The sequence below is a fragment of the Trichomycterus rosablanca genome, chromosome 22 (genome assembly GCF_030014385.1).
Source record: "Trichomycterus rosablanca isolate fTriRos1 chromosome 22, fTriRos1.hap1, whole genome shotgun sequence".
Taxonomy (NCBI): Eukaryota; Metazoa; Chordata; class Actinopteri; order Siluriformes; family Trichomycteridae; genus Trichomycterus; species Trichomycterus rosablanca.
Genome location: NC_086009.1, coordinates 20,215,973 through 20,232,318, shown reverse-complemented (window position 1 = coordinate 20,232,318; position 16,346 = coordinate 20,215,973). Strand labels below are relative to the sequence as shown.

The following is a 16,346-nucleotide window of genomic DNA, read 5'->3' as shown; positions in this document are numbered from 1 at the left end:
AATTAAAGGGGTGTCCCAATACTTTTGCCCATATGGTGTAAATAAGAGAAGACATGAATATTAATAAGTATTCTCTGCCTTTCTACAGGATTTTGGAGTGTGTCTATGGGTACCATTCTGTCATAAGAGCAGGCACAAGGTCTGGCACACAGTCTGTGTTCCAACTCATTCCAAACAGGCTCAACAGGGTTGCTACAAAGTCTGTAGCAAATTATTTGTTTGTGAATTTGTGAAACATGTGGTGTCCACATACTTTTGCCATATAGAGTAATTTTGTTTATTTGTTAAGGCTGTTCCTGAGAAACTTCAGTGAAAGAGAGTAATCTGATACCTGCTGGGTCACACGAACCCAACAGTTCCCTGAAATATTTCCTCGTTCAAAGTACGATTTTCATACCGACTGTCGTCTAAAATTTCCTGAGAAAGATCTTACAAAATAATAAAAACAGCCAGAGGCTCAAGTATTAGTGAACATTTTAGCATTAGCATTGTTAACAAAGAACACAAACGAAAGCTGCCAAAACCCTAAACTTCATACGATAACACAACCAACACAAACAGTAAAACGATAATAAATTAATACAGACGCTTTTATAACAGATTTGCAAATAAAAAGGCTGAAAAAAAACACAAATATTTTTCTAGCTAACGTGATAGCTTTCTCTGTAGCAGGAGAGAAGCTTAAGTGCAATTATGTGCAAGTCTTTGGAAATGCCGTCCATATATTTGGTGATTCTTGGTCCGGTTTAGCTCCCGTCCTCTCACTCTTCACACCGATGGAGAGGTTTATTTTGGCATTGACTTCCATTCAAGTCCTCGCTCCTTCCTCAATCTACTCTTCCTTCACCACAAAAACGTACCACGCTGGCTCTATCCTGCTGGCGCTCCACGACCGAGGCTTTGAAGTGCCCGCTCTCGGGTCTGTCGTCCTTTTCCAGCCACCTCTCGAAAGCAGTGTTCACCTCGGCCTCGGACGGGTCCTCCGGGAGAGCCTCGGCCTCTGCGCTGACGTCGAATCGCTGGAGGGTCTCCACAGCCTGGAGCAGCGCTGGACTTTTGGGCCGGGAGTCGGGGGTGCAGTAGCCCGAGCGGTAATGCAGCCTTACGGAGAAGTCATGCAGGAAACCCAGGTGGCAGAGCGGGCAGCGGTGGGGCCGGTCGCTGGAGCTGTGCATGCGGCGGTGCAGCTTGAGATGGATGTACTGCGTGAACTTGGTGCCGCACACCTTGCACTCGTAGGGCTTCTCTCCCGAGTGGAGGCGCAGGTGCGTCTTTAGGTTGCTGGTGCTGCTGAAGCGCTTCCGGCACACCTGTGGGAGGGTCAACAGCGGTCAGATCATCATATAAACCAGAGCTTTTTGTTATGCTAAGCAGGCTCACCGAACAGGAGCTGACCTTAAGCTGAACAACAATGGACTTCCTATATGGTGGTGGAACGTGTGGGGCGAGTCAGACGTGTTTATTGCATCCAGGCAGTCGCACGTTTGGCCGAGAGGGTGGCTCATGGTATAATAAAAACTCTCGTTGACGCCACTGACACACCCGTTTGGATCAATGTACAACAAAGGAGAGAGTTTTTTAAGCGTGCTTAAGGACTAGGTGAAAGTACCCACAGATAAATGATGGTACGGGTTTGTGTCACCGTGTACGACTGACACACACCAGCATTTCTCTGGATGATCTTTAAAACACCCATGTCACTCAGCAACTATTTTTCACTGTCACTTATAACCCAATAATACAATAATACTTGTCGGCTGGTCTTTCGTAACCTTCCTCTGACTGTAATATAAAAATAGAACATTTTTACGGCATGAATCGACAGCTAAAATCATCTCACCTGACACTCGTGAGGTTTCTCTCCAGTGTGGACGAGATGGTGCTTCTGCAGGTGAGCCAGTTGGGTGAAGCTTTTCTTGCACAGTTGACACTGAAACGGCCGCTCACCGTTGTGTACCCTCAAATGCACCTGTAAACAACAACACGTCCCGGTAAATAACCAGATCGGATAAAACCCGCGTGTATGATGTAGCTGTCGGACCAGAAACGACTCACCTTCAGGTTGGACAGCTGGCCGAAGGTCTTGCAGCAGATGTTGCACTCGTACTTGATCTTGCCGTTCTGTTTTTTCAGCGGGTACGGCAGAGACTTGTACCCCGGACCGTACTGCGAGGACAGAGACGACGGCGAGGACGTCAGAGAGCGCATTTTCGGCGACGATGCAAGGCTGAGGTTGACGGCCTCGTCTGATGAATGCTTCGCTTGCGGAGAAGGTTCGGGGGTGGCCGGGGCGCCCTGCGGAGGCGAGGTGTTCAGGGGTCGCCCTTCCATGCTGGTGTGAGGGTGCAGGGCGGGATAGTTTGGGAGCAAGCCCGGTGGGGTCAGGGATGGAAACGCCAAGTGATCGTTTGCCAGCATTTTGTTGTAGCAAAAAGGTCCTCTGAGGGGCAGCATGGAGGGGAAGGGTGGTGTGTACGGGGGCACGAGCAAGCTGTTGTAGTGAAGGTCATAGGGAGGCAGGAGGTGGTAGCTGTGAGGTGGAACAGCGTAGGGTTGAGTCAGGTTTTCCCTCTCACTGTGAAAGCCCTGGAGGTGCAGATTGTCTCGTTGAGGGGAAACTGACTGAAAAACAATATCAGGATGCGCTTTGTGCTTCGGTTCATGCGGGACGTCCGTGTGGACCTTCGTATCTGGCGTGCTGGGTGGAGTGTCCCTCTCGATGGCCTCCACGTCAATGTTCTCGTCATCTTCCTCAGCTGCATCTTTTTCTTTCTTTGTTTCCAGACTCTGTGGACCGTAGGGATCTGAGGACGGCTTGGGGTGGCAGGCCCACTTGGGCAGGTGGTGCGTCTTCAGACCAGCTTCAGTCACGTCACCGCCAAAGTGCTCTACAAGAAAGAAAGAAAGAAAGAAATAAAGAAAGGTTACCAAAAGCCGGTTGTGGATCACCAGGGGAGCTTGCTCTCCTACAAAAACACAACCGTCATACACCCACTCGTCACCTTCTCCCTTTCTGCCTCACTTATGGTAAACGGCTGGTGTTTCGGTTTTGCTTTGACAGGCAGGACGTATATCACAGCAGTTTCTATCTGATGAAGAAGTAGTACCGCTATCACGCAGCACCTTGATTACTGGCGTGTGGGAGTTCACGAGGTGTACACCAGGCTGTGGGTGTGTGTGTATGAGAACAGCGTGTAGCAGTCATACTTCTCGGTCAGAAACCATGCTGACTCACTTCATCAGCAGATGTCTTTAATGACTTCTGATACCAGCGAAAACCGTGCCATCCCGCCACCCTGAGCAGGTAAACAGAAAACCACCAAGCCACTGAAAGTCAGTGAGTCAAAAAACTGCCAGCTCACGGAGAGCGGCCACTTACGGTCGTTTACGCTCTTCCACAAAGCGGCGGAGGAGATTTCACAAACAGATTATCGCCCTTGTGGTCAAGGCTCGGTTCCTCAAACCCGCTGTGAACCGATGTGGCGCAACCTTTACAGGCATTGTGTTTTGTCAGACAGGAAAGTGAAAATGGTCAGACTGGGTAAGCAAACCAAGAATTTGCACACGTTCAAGAAATAAAAAATTCTAGTAACCAGAGAAAATCAGGATCTTCACTTTCAAACCCTGTGAGATCTGAACTGGACCAGATTTTGGAAATTCCAGTCCAAACTCAGGTCATTCCTGTCAGGCTGATCCATCATCAGGTGACTAAATAAAAATCCCAGCCAATCAAATGTACCATGACTGGTCACTTCATCTGCTGACACATGACAACAGATGAAAACAACCCTAAATCTGAGATTTCATAATCAGATTATCAATCCTGTTGGCTGCTCATGTTACTCGTAATTATTCATGTTTAATAATCTCAGTTCTGATCAGGATCAAAGTGGATCCAGCGTTACACTCAAACACTGAGCACGAGGCTAGAATACATCCTAAATGAGACTGTGGGAATTCATTCGGATTCATTGGGGGCATCTCACTCACATCCTTAACTAACTTGGACAATTTAAAGAAACCAATCTACCTTCTGGGAGGGGAAGTGTAGCTCAAAACCCAGAGGAAACACAAGAGAATAGATACCATTCAGGCAGGTTCAAACCCACATCACAAAAACAGCTACTGGACTAATAATCAGAAGGTTGCAGGTTCAAGCCTCACTACCAGCCACTGTTGGGCCCTTGAGCAAGGCCCTTAACCCTCAATTGCTCAAACTGCATTCAGTCATAATTGTAAGTCGCTTTGGATAAAAGAATACATCCTAAATGAGACAGAGGAAAGGGAATCAGATTAATTGCAGGGCGTCTCACTCACATTCATCACTAACTTTAATCTAGGGGTAGTTTAGAGTAGCCAATCCACCTTCTGCATGTTTTTTGGGAGGGGGAGTTTAGCTCTAAACCCAGAGGAAACACAAGAGAATGGAAACTATATGGAAGGTAATATGACAAGAAACAGCTTTGAACGCAGGTCACAAAAGCAGGTACTGGACTAATAATCGGAAGGTTGCCCGCTCAAGTCTCACTACCACCAAGTTGCCACTGTTGGGCCCCTGAGCAAGGCCACTAACCCTCAATTGCTCAAACTGTATTCAGTCATAATTGTAAGTAGCCTAGTGGTTAAGGTACTGGACTAGTAACCGAAAGGTCGCAGGTTCAAGCCCCACCACCGCCAGGTTGCAAGGCCCCTAACCCTCAATTGCTCGAATTGTATTCAGTCATGTTTGTAAGTCGCTTTGGATAAAAGCGTCTGCTAAATGCCACATATGTAAATGACCCGCAGACAGAAAACTAAAAATGAACTTCGAACGGACCGAAACCGTACACGCATTTAGGTCTGAACTCAGCACTAAACCTAAATCTGACCTGAGGAATTCCCTCAGAGTTTCGAAATGTCTCTAATGCTGAGCTATCCTCAGGTGACTCTCGGTCAACAAGAAAAAAAAAACACCCTGCTAATGAAGAGAGCCGTAATGATTCAGACTCTCAACGTATACATGGCGTTCCATTTAAACATCGACGGACGTGCCAAGAAGTCGACGGCACTTGACTCGGACTTCTCAGAATCTCATTCAGGAAGTAAAAGTGAAGCGGCCGAATCGGCGTGCGACTCTTCAGAGAAAGACTCTTTAAGGAAAGCGCTGAACAAAGCTCGGGCAAGGAGCTGCTTCCTGCACGGGGACGTTCCGTAATTAAGAGCCATTGTCTGAAAACAGAGAGAGTCACAGGCTCAGAAGTCTCGCTCGGCGGCATGACTCAGCTGACGGCTTAGCGCGATTCTAAACGTGTTGAATACACACACCGACTCTCGCTGCGTCGTTCTGTCTGAGCGCTGAATAGCACAGGAAACGGTCAGACTGAAGCTTATTGTCTGGCAGGATGTATCGATGTGAGAAAGACACTGACTGACTGACTTAAAGGTTTCTGTTCAGACGCAAGCGTTCAGTCACATCACACCCATACACACACACACACACACACACACTCTCACACACACTTTCATTTACAGTCCTGAGGAGATGAGAAAAAGATAAAGACGTTAGAAGCTCAGCCCTGAAATTAATTACGCGCTTACGACGTGGGCTGGGTGAGACAACTTTCTCTGTTCTGATGGAGGTGAAATTATGAGACGCACTCTGAGCACTTTGACCCAAACACTCACACACGCCGGCCGCTAAATAATAACAAATGCAGTTTAGATGTGGAGGGATGAGACGAGGCATGTCTGTGCACCTTAAACAAAATCAAGCAAAGTAAAAATGATAGAGCTCAGTGATTCTCATCTCTATATTTAATGTGGTTACATTAAAGGTCTCAACATCTGTACAAGCGACTGTATGAAAATCAGAATCGAACTGAAGTTTTCATTAGCTTGCTGTATGCACTGGTATTTAATTAGAATTATGTTTCCATTCACGGCATTTAGGAGACACTTTAATCCAGAGCGACTTACAATTATGACTGAATACAGCTTGAGGAATTAAGGGCCTTGATTAGAAGCGATGGTGGGGCTTGACCCGGCAGCCTTCTGATTACTAGTCCAGTACCTTAACCGCTGAGCTCCCACTACATACCACCATAAATGTCCTCATATATATATAAAATTCCAACCATTTTTTATAATACCTTGCTTCAATTTTTCATAATAATAACAATAATAATAATATTAATAATAAATAATAATATAATAACAAAATAATAATATCAAAATAATATAAATAATAATAATAACAAAATAATAATAATAAAATACTATTACTACTACTACTACTAATAATAATAAATAATAACAAAATAATAATAATAATAATAAATACTAATAATAAAATAATAGTAATAATAAAAACTTAAAAATTTTTTACTTTTAAAAGCTAAAATGAATCAGATACGGTTCAGGTTGGTTAGAAGTAAAAACATTTAGGACAACAGGTGAAACTCTGGACTATTACGGATCTTTGTATTTCGTCTCTCATATATACGATCACTCACTTGTCTTGACGCCGTCCGTGTGTTCATAAGCGTGCCCGCACAGCCTCTTGGTGTACTCCGGACTGTACCACACCAGCAGCTCACGCCCCGGTTCCACAGGCCGGATGGAGTAGAAGAAAACATCCCGGCCGTTCTGGCAGGCCACCAGGTTCTGCTCGGCCGGCGTGTGCGCCGGGTTGACGTAACGCATCCAGTTGCTCCGCTGCACGTCATAGGCGTCGATGAAGTGGTGAAGCTGTCCGTCAGAGTAAATCTGGTGAGAGTAGATCGTCGTTAGACACATTCAGTCTGGTCTTCTGCTAACTGTTTATTAAAATTTGTTAAAATTTCTTTGGCTTAATACGTATCGGTATCGATGCAGGACATTAAAATCATAAACATTTAAATATAGATTATAGTAAAGTTTGAAATGAAAAGCCAAAAATCACTGGACAGGTGATATTAAACAGCTCACGATGTGCTAGGATGAGTCTTTGTCAAACAATACAGCAATTTAAAAATTTTAAAATAAATAAATAAAATAAATTAATTAATTAATAAATAAATAATAAAATAAAACAAAATAAAAAATAAATAATACAAATTATTTAAAAAAAAATATTTTATTAAATATTAAAATAGTAAATAATAATAAAAAGAATATTAAAACCTCAAAGAGTAAAATCTTTGGATAGCTCGTCTATAAAGTAGAAAAACAACTGAAAACTGTAAACACTAATCTTTGAATAACAAATGGAAATATCAGTAATATTTTTTACATAAAGCTAGTAAGACTAATGAAAATAATAATAAATAATAAAAGTAATAAATCATTGGAGAAAAACCAGGATTCTTTAGACCTCTTGATAGTCTCCACAAGTTTTCAATACCAGCCTTTACTACATAATAATTACACAGATATAAGAACATATTTCCCATCCAGAGGTGCCAGATCCACAAAAGCAGCAAGATGCCAAAGTGGCATTATTCACCTCTGCCATGTATGGCGTGCTCTTCATGCCCGGCTCCTTCTGTCTGCTGTCTGCCGTCCGAACGCCGAGTGTCTGCGTGAGAGCAGCTGTCTAGCAGAATGTGTCTAGCAGTGTGACGCCCGTATGAGTGTGTGTGTGTGTGTGTGTGTGTGTGTTTCTCTTTCTGTCAGTGCTGTGTCAAAATCACCACCTTTAATACAGATGGGGCGGGTCCAAGAGGAGAAAAAAAAACAAAAACACGGTGCACATGGTTCCTCGGGCGTCTCCGCCTACCTGAGAGTGAGAGTGCGCGTGTATGTGTGTGTGTGCGCCAATAAATCACCTGCTAAGCATATAATTATGAGTGAAGTTTGATCCATAGAGCGATTTAAGAGAACACACACCTGCGGTAAGTGCATCTCAAAAGAGGCAGGAAGTGAAGACAAACTTTACAGGAAATGATGGAAGAAAAGGGCACCGGTGAGCCCTGAGGAAACAAAGTCAGAGGCGGAAAACCCAGAGTGGCTCATGATCCGTCACACCCGCGCGGTCACGTACGTCTACACGCGAGGAGAAGCGACTAAACGCCGTGTCGAGCAGGTGAATGAAAACCGACACCGTCAAGCCACAAGCCGCACGCTGGCTCATAAAAACGAAAGTGCGGTTCATAGACAGAGCCAAACAGGTCGAACACGAGACCGCCGGGTCGCCCCCCCACTCTCCCTTTTACCCCCGTCTGAGTGCATGTTGACGACCGTAGTGGCGTTCAGTGTGCCTCAGAATTCACACACACACCAGCACAGGAAGTCAAACTTCCTAAAAAAGGCTCGATGTCGGCACCGGGCGATTCAGAAACCGGGAATCCACGGCGGCGGATAAGACTGGCACTTCAGAACTTCCTCTGTTTTTTCCAGCGATGCCTGAGGGACGTCGTGTGGCGCGCGGCATGCGGGCTTTGAAAAAATTCCTTTCAAAGTTCTGTTTTTTTTTTAAAGAACCGGTTCGGCGACATGGTTAAAACAGCCGCCTGTGTGGCAGCATGAATGAAACCACACCACTTACCCTCCAGAAGTACTTCCTGTTGGCATGAGGTGGCACCTTTTCTTTGGCGTAGATTTCCCCCTGCAGGGGTCCGAAGCGTGTGCCAGGGGGGACGTACTCCTTACTGAACACACCGGTCACCTGCAGAGCAATACATCAGATATATCACATTTTTTAGCCCAGCTTAGTCGTATTTGCAGACCTCCACTCATGACGGACCGCTTCTTTTCACCTGCACCTATCTGGTAAAAACACACTTCCAAATGCTTCCTCAGGCTCCTCCATCTGCCTGTCTGTGTCTATACTGATGAATTACCCACTACGCTCTTACTTACGCACATTTACAATTAAATATATAAAAATATATATACAGAAACAGTTAAGGGAAGGTCCTTTCCTGTTCCAGCATAACCATGCCCCTGTGCAGCTCTGGAATGGACCGGAACATCAACTGATTGCCATCATCTTTCCTGTTACAAAACAGGCACAAATTCCCACACGCAGACACGCTTCAAAGTCTTGTGAGAAGCCTTCTCAAAAGAACGGCTCACATAGAGCCCCACCATCGCCAAGTTGCCACTGTTGGGCCCCTGAGCAAGGCCCTTAACCCTCAATTTCTTAAACTGGATTCAGTCATAAGTAAGTAAGTAAGTCACTTTGGATTAAAGCTCTCGCTACATGCCAATGTAACAGAGGAGACTTTAGGGCAAGTGTAGCCTAGTGGTTAAGGTACTGGACTAGTAATCAAAAGGTCATTGGTTCAAGCCCCATTACTGCCAGGTTTCCACTGTTGGGCCCTTGAGCAATTGCTTAGACAATATACTGTCACAGTACTGTACGTCACTTTGGATAAAAGCGTCTGACTAAGATCGGCTGTCGTTCTAGCTAAAAAGATCACACAGAGGTCGATCTATTTTAATAGCACTTGTTTTTAAATGGGATGTCCAGTCAGCTCATGGCCCGGTGTCCAAATACTTTTGACCATATAAAATGCCTATCCATTGGAAGGTGCTTAGGATAGAGCATTAGGCATGAAAGACCAGATCCGCTGAATATGGGAGCAGTCGAAAGAAAAATAACGTGCGAAGGATTGTTTTGGTTTCAGTTGAATTCCACTTGTATTAAAGTGAGTTCATAAAGTAAAAACGATTTTTCTTTGTGGTATGTTTATGTGTTTATTGTGGTGTGGTTGATTTCTGTGGTAATTCTTTAAATAATGCGTTATTGTTACAGTGCGTTATTGATCACAGGACCTGTGTGGTGAACATGAAAATATTTGCTATTTGACATGTGTGTTAATTAAAACGGAATTCCTGCTAATAGATCAGTTACTAAAACAATAGAATAATATTTATAGTTAATAAAAACAATAGAACGGAAAAACTGGATGTTTGTGGTGGCGTAAACAAGAACGTGCTGGTTTGTCGGAGTAGGTGTGGACGCTACGCATTCTGAAGGAGAAACGTGCTTGTACAATACGGCTCTGTTATCAGCCGGACGGGCACCTGCACAGACACGAGGGTCTGTAGAGGGAGGGACAAGTGTGGCCTCTGCTGACCAGTCGACTAAAGCGAGCCTTAGTTGGTGTTCCAGTTCATTCCAGAGCTGTTGAGTTAAGCAATTGAGGGTTAAGGGCCTTGCTCAAGGGCCCAACAGTGGCAACCTGGCAGTGATGACCTTTCCTAGTCCAGTTACTAGTCCAGTAACTGAACCACTAGGCTACAACTGCCATAAACTGAGCTTTTCTTTATGTGCACAGGGCACAGACATGCTGGAACAGGAAAGGACCTTCCCTAAAGTGTTGCTGCAAATTTAGAAGCATATCATTTGCTTTATATGATTGATTAATTTCACCTGTTAGCAACTGTTGTGGCTGAAACACATGGATTCAAAAATTAGAACAGGTGTCCTAATACTTTTGTCTGTACAGTGTATGTGTATCATATTCTACAAAGTCTGTACCAAAAGCACACAAAAGCACAGTAAACTCCCGGACAGTTTCCCACAATTCCATCTCTCTCTTTCTGAGCAGGTAATTTCTAAACGCCATGTCATATGCTTTACAGGGGCTGTCCAGGAATCACAGAGGATTGTTGGACTTCCAGGAAGTTTTGTATTTTCTTTTCACACGCTTCACTATCGCAAGCGAGTGACGCTCGTACCGAATCAAGGCGGCAAAAAAGATGAACAAGGAAAGCACAGGAGAGAAAAAGACTCCTCTCGAATGGGAAGTGAGCAAAACCCCTGGCGCTCGTCGAGTCGTTACAGTCAGAACGCGCGTGAAATGGTGAAGCGTCGCTCTCTAACGGCGCCTCGATGGTCAGAGATGGTTTGCATTTGCATGAAGGAGTCAAAAAAGGAAACGAGAAAAGAAAGAGAGAAAGGGAAGAGAGAAACGAGACGGGCCGAGTTCACGCCGGCAGAGATATTTGCGGTGACGCTGAGCGCCGAGTCTCTCCGGTGAAAGTGTGAGAAACTCGTGTTCGGGTCGGTGTGCACGAGCGTTTCCTCCTACGGCTTCTATCCAGACCCGACAACGTCCTCACGGATTCCTCAAAATGCACAGCATTCGCGGGGATTTTTACCAAAACAACAGAGAGGAACAAACACGTGTGTGTGTGTGTGTGTGTGTGTGTGTGTGTGTGTGCACCAATAATCACAGAGTACAAGAGTGTGAAAGGGAGATGGCGTTCGCATGGAGGGGGAAGGAAGTTAAATAAAACCACAGCAAAGACTGAATACAATTTAAAAGTATGTGTGAAACATGCAGAGAAGGTGAAACGGCCAAAATATCAATTTAATTTGACCATGTTTTGCTTAGAGATGTATTTAAAGTACCTGGATATCATTTACAGGCTGGACGACACATAATGACAGCTAATTAAAATGAGTATATACGTAAAGGTAAAGTATGCTAGTCCACTACAGGGTTCAAATCTCAGTGGTGCTATCAGCCGGTCGGGCGTCTGCATGGACATTATCGGCTAAATGCACTTTTACCAAAATGAATCACCATTAATTTATAGATTTACCAGCATGGATGAGTAACGACTGAAGAACACGCAGATTCTGCATTTTCCTGCATATGATGTTAAGCTTGGTGTTGTTCCTGTCAGTAAAAACAGTATGTTTACTTCTCACCCTGTTATTAATGCTCACTATAAATACTGGCACACACACACACATACATATATATATATATATATATATACACAAATAAATAGATAGACAGACAGAAATATAGATATAATAGATGGATGGATGGATATAATCATGATAGATAGATGGATAGATAGATAGATAGATAGATAGATAGATAGATAGATAGATAGATAGATAGATAGATAGATAGATAGATAGATAGATAGATAGACGGACAAATGGACAGACAGACAGACAGACAGCTAGATATATAGATAGATTGGATGGATGGATGGATGATATAATCATGATAGACAGACAGACAGATAGATAGACAGACTGACAGACAGACAGACAGATGGAAGGATGGACGGATAGATGGATAGACAGACAGACAGACAGACAGACAGACAGACAGACAGACAGATAGATAGATAGATGGATGGATGAATGAATGGGTATAATCATGTAGGACAACAATAAAACGTTATAGTGCGCAAGCCTGGACATGTACTGGACGTGTACTTCAGTTCTGAAACTGAGTCGGATCTAGCAGCAGCTTTTACAATGCTAACAGTGCTACACAGGTTAATGTTTTTAGGCAAGAACTTTAACACACATACACACACACACACACACATGCACACACACTCATCTTGACAGTTAAGGCAAAATGAAAGAAACTTTGGGATGTAGAGATAATGAAAGAGAAGAGAGGGGGCGGCTGAGAATGGAAACCAGGAGTGAGTGAGTTGATGAGATTAGGATGAATCAGCAGTCACGTCACCTGAAAGTGATTTTCTATTCCTGGCTGCGTCACACTGACCTACTGATGTCCAGTCAAAGCCCTACAGATATACACTCAGCTACTGATGTCCAGTCAAAGCCCTACAGATATACACTCAGCTACTGATGTCCAGTCAAAGCCCTACAGATATACACTCAGCTACTGATGTCCAGTCAAAGCCCTACAGATATACACTCAGTTACTGATGTCCAGACAAAGCCCTACAGATATACACACAGCTACTGATGTCCAGTCAAAGCCCTACAGATATACACTCAGTTACTGATGTCCAGACAAAGCCCTACAGATATACACACAGCTACTGATGTCCAGTCAAAGCCCTACAGATATACACACAGCTACTGATGTCCAGACAAAGCCCTACAGATATACACTCAGTTACTGATGTCCAGACAAAGCCCTACAGATATACACTCAGCTACTGATGTCCAGTCAAAGCCCTACAGATATACACACAGCTACTGATGTCCAGACAAAGCCCTACAGATATACACACAGCTACTGATGTCCAGTCAAAGCCCTACAGATATACACTCAGCTACTGATGTCCAGTCAAAGCCCTACAGATATACACTCAGTTACTGATGTCCAGACAAAGCCCTACAGATATACACACAGCTACTGATGTCCAGACAAAGCCCTACAGATATACACACAGCTACTGATGTCCAGACAAAGCCCTACAGATATACACACAGATACTGATGTCCAGTCAAAGCCCTACAGATATACACTCAGTTACTGATGTCCAGTCAAAGCTTTACAGACATACACTCAGCTACAGAGCGGCTGGGCTTCCAGCTTTTCCAGCATCCTGTTTACACTTAAATACCATAAAAATATCAAGGTATGGAACTCATTTACCAAAATACCAAGGTACTGGTATAAGGGACAGTTGTAGCTTAGTGGACTTTGCGATATCAATCTTGAAAATGGTCAAGAGTTTCAATCCTGGCTCTGCCTAGCAACCACTGTAGGACCCTTGAGCAAGGCCCTTGACCCTATCGGCTCCTGGGGTGATGTATAACTGGCTGACCCTGCAGTCTGACCCCAAAAGTAAAGCCATCACTGTGCTGTATGTGTGTATACATACAAAATGTAATCTTCTACCTAAAAACCTTAACATCAAGTGGTTCTATCTAAAGTGATTTCTAATAGATGAGAAGTTAAAGCATCAGCTACCTCGTTGTCAGAGTTGTAGTAGAAGGTCAGGTTACGAGGGATGGACGTCATGGCTTTAGGGAGGCTGAAATCCGGTTCGGACGGCTGATCGTGAACGACGTAGGTGCAGTTCAGGGCGAAGTCTGTCTCCTTCCATTCACTCAGGTTCTCCAGATACTGATCCAGCTTCATCACGTCCTGATTACTCGGTTTGTGATGCTTTGGTTCTCTTAGGGTTATACGGTAAAGCTGTACATCTACAGAGAGAGAAAAACGTTTATGTTCATAGATAGACAGACAGACAGACAGACAGAATGATTGATAAATAGATAGACAGACAGACAGACAGACAGATAGATAGAAAGATAGACAGACAGACAGACAGATAGATAGACAGACAGATAGACAGACAGACAAATAGTTAGATAAATAGAAAGACAGACAGATAGATAGATAGAATAAACAGAATGAATAAATATATGTGATATGTAATATAATAAACTATTATAAACACTATTATAAACTATTGTAAACATGAACACATGTGAGTGTACAATATTGTGTCTGTGTTTTGTGTTTATGCACAAAACATCCATAAATAATAATATATAACATATATAACAGCCCAGGAAGTCATCATGCACTCTCAACAATACGGACTGGTTTCGGATTGGCAAAGGAGTCAGACGAGGCTGCAGTCGGAATCACTGTGACGCTCGTACAAACTAGACGAAGACTCGGTAGGTAAATCATTTAAAACATGTTCAGTATTAAACGCTGGACAGAAGCAACTCTCATGATCCACACAGCTGTAATATCCTGGCAGCCAGAATGATAGAATTATGGAATTATGGGCGTGTTTGTGATGCTTGAGGTGGACGATGCCTTCAGGACAGGACTCGTATCCATCTTTCAACACCCGCCGCAAATTTACATACCCAGCGTGCATCGTGCTAACAGGCAGAATACTTCTGAATTTCAGCAGAAGTCGTGTTCTTCTTATTTACCCTTCAGTAAATAAGAAGTAATAACAAGTAAACAAAGATTCACCATATGCTTATGAGGAACTCACACCCACCAGACCAGAATATCCAGTTAAAAATAGCTGTGACTAGGACGCAGTGATCATATGATTGGCAACACTTGGGTAAGTCATATCAGAAACCAAGTATTTCCTCTAGTTTGAATGATATCACACCATTCACAAAAGTGTTTACCCAGTTTGGTCATGTTTACAGCACATCTACAAGCCCAGCTACCAAAGGTTTCAACAAAATGGTGTATGTTTGCAAAAAAAACCCACATTTTATATCAATCGCTCTCATTTTCAATATTAAATTTGGTTCATCCAACTATTCTATTCATCTATCATCCATTTATCAGTTATTCTGTGTTCTACCATCCATCAGTCCATTAAACTGTCCTGTAAAACCTTAATAAACTGTTTGTGACTGAAGCTCCTGCCATTTAAAACATTTTTCCCTGGACTAGATTTATCCTCTCATTTATTTATTTATTTATTTTATTTTTCCAGCTTCACAAAGTTGACTCAGTTCATCTGGACACAAAACCTGGTCTGGAGAAACGTTTAATCTGTCATCCAAGTGTCTTCTTCTTCACTTGGTGGATCTCCACACCAAGTCTTGCATCCAGAAGAGCTGCATCCAGAAGAGCTTGCATCCATAAATCCAAAGGAAAAAAGTTGTAAATGGCAGGAGCTTCAGTCACAGACAGTTCATTGTGTGAGTTTTACAGGACAGGTGGATGAACAGTCATCTTTATGTCTGATATCCATCTATCTATCTATCCATCTTTGTGTTTATATCTGTTTTCTCTGTCCATCTATCCATCCATCCAACCATCCATCCATCCATCCATCCATCCATCTATCCTTCCATCTGTTTATTCATCCATCATCCATCCATTTATTTATCCATCCATCCATCCATTTATTCATCCATCCAACCAACCATCCATCCATCCGTTTAACCATCCATTTATTTATTTATTTATTCATCCATCCATCTAACCAACCAACCAAACATCCATCCATCCATCCATCCATTTATTCATCCATCCATCTAACCAACCAACCATTCTTCCATCCATCCATCCATCCATCCATCCATTTATTCATCCATCCATCTAACCAACCAACCAACCATCCATCCATCCAATCATCCATCCATTTATTCATCCATCCATCTAACCAACCATCCATCCATCCTTCCATCCGTTTAACCATCCATCCATCCATCCATCCATCCATCTTACCTGACATTTATTTATCTGCTGGATCTTCATTTCCTTTATTTAGTTGAGAATCTTCTCCTTCTGTCTCGTTCTCTCGCTGCTCTTAATTCCAGTCTATCACACCTTCGTCACCTTAACTGCCAGTTTCTGCCCTGCGCCGGGCTTTTGAGTACCCACGACCGTCCAATCAGCGAGATCCGGGGTCATGTGACTTTCAGGATTAGGCCAAGAAAATCCAGCAGGAACAACAAGTGCCACCGTTTGTAGACAAAGCCAGCGTCAGATGATTAGAATGGGGGAAGAGTTAAGAAGAGAAAGCAGATGGTAGTGATGGGGGACACGGCTAAAAATTACTCACCCCTGACTTGTTTCTTAACTGGTACACTTAATGAGCAACAACCCCCCCCCACACACACACATCAGTCACACATCACTCACTCACCTACTTTTTCATTTACCTTTAATGGTCACCAGTATTCAGACAGACTCCTCGGTGACCCA

At 43.5% G+C, this 16,346-nt stretch overlaps 1 protein-coding gene across 1 annotated transcript; it reads right to left on the bottom strand.

Annotated features, from left to right (window-relative positions):
• Window positions 1-718: 718 nt before the first annotated feature.
• Window positions 719-16,070, bottom strand: prdm1b (PR domain containing 1b, with ZNF domain). The gene is made up of 7 exons (XM_063019047.1): window positions 15,867-16,070; window positions 13,614-13,849; window positions 8,504-8,623; window positions 6,492-6,744; window positions 2,056-2,888; window positions 1,841-1,969; window positions 719-1,310 (listed from the first exon to the last, which is right to left on the bottom strand). The coding sequence occupies exons 1-7, from the start codon at window positions 15,871-15,873 to the stop codon at window positions 828-830; spliced, it is 2,061 nt and encodes a 686-aa protein (XP_062875117.1). The 5' UTR covers window positions 15,874-16,070; the 3' UTR covers window positions 719-827.
• Window positions 16,071-16,346: the final 276 nt, after the last annotated feature.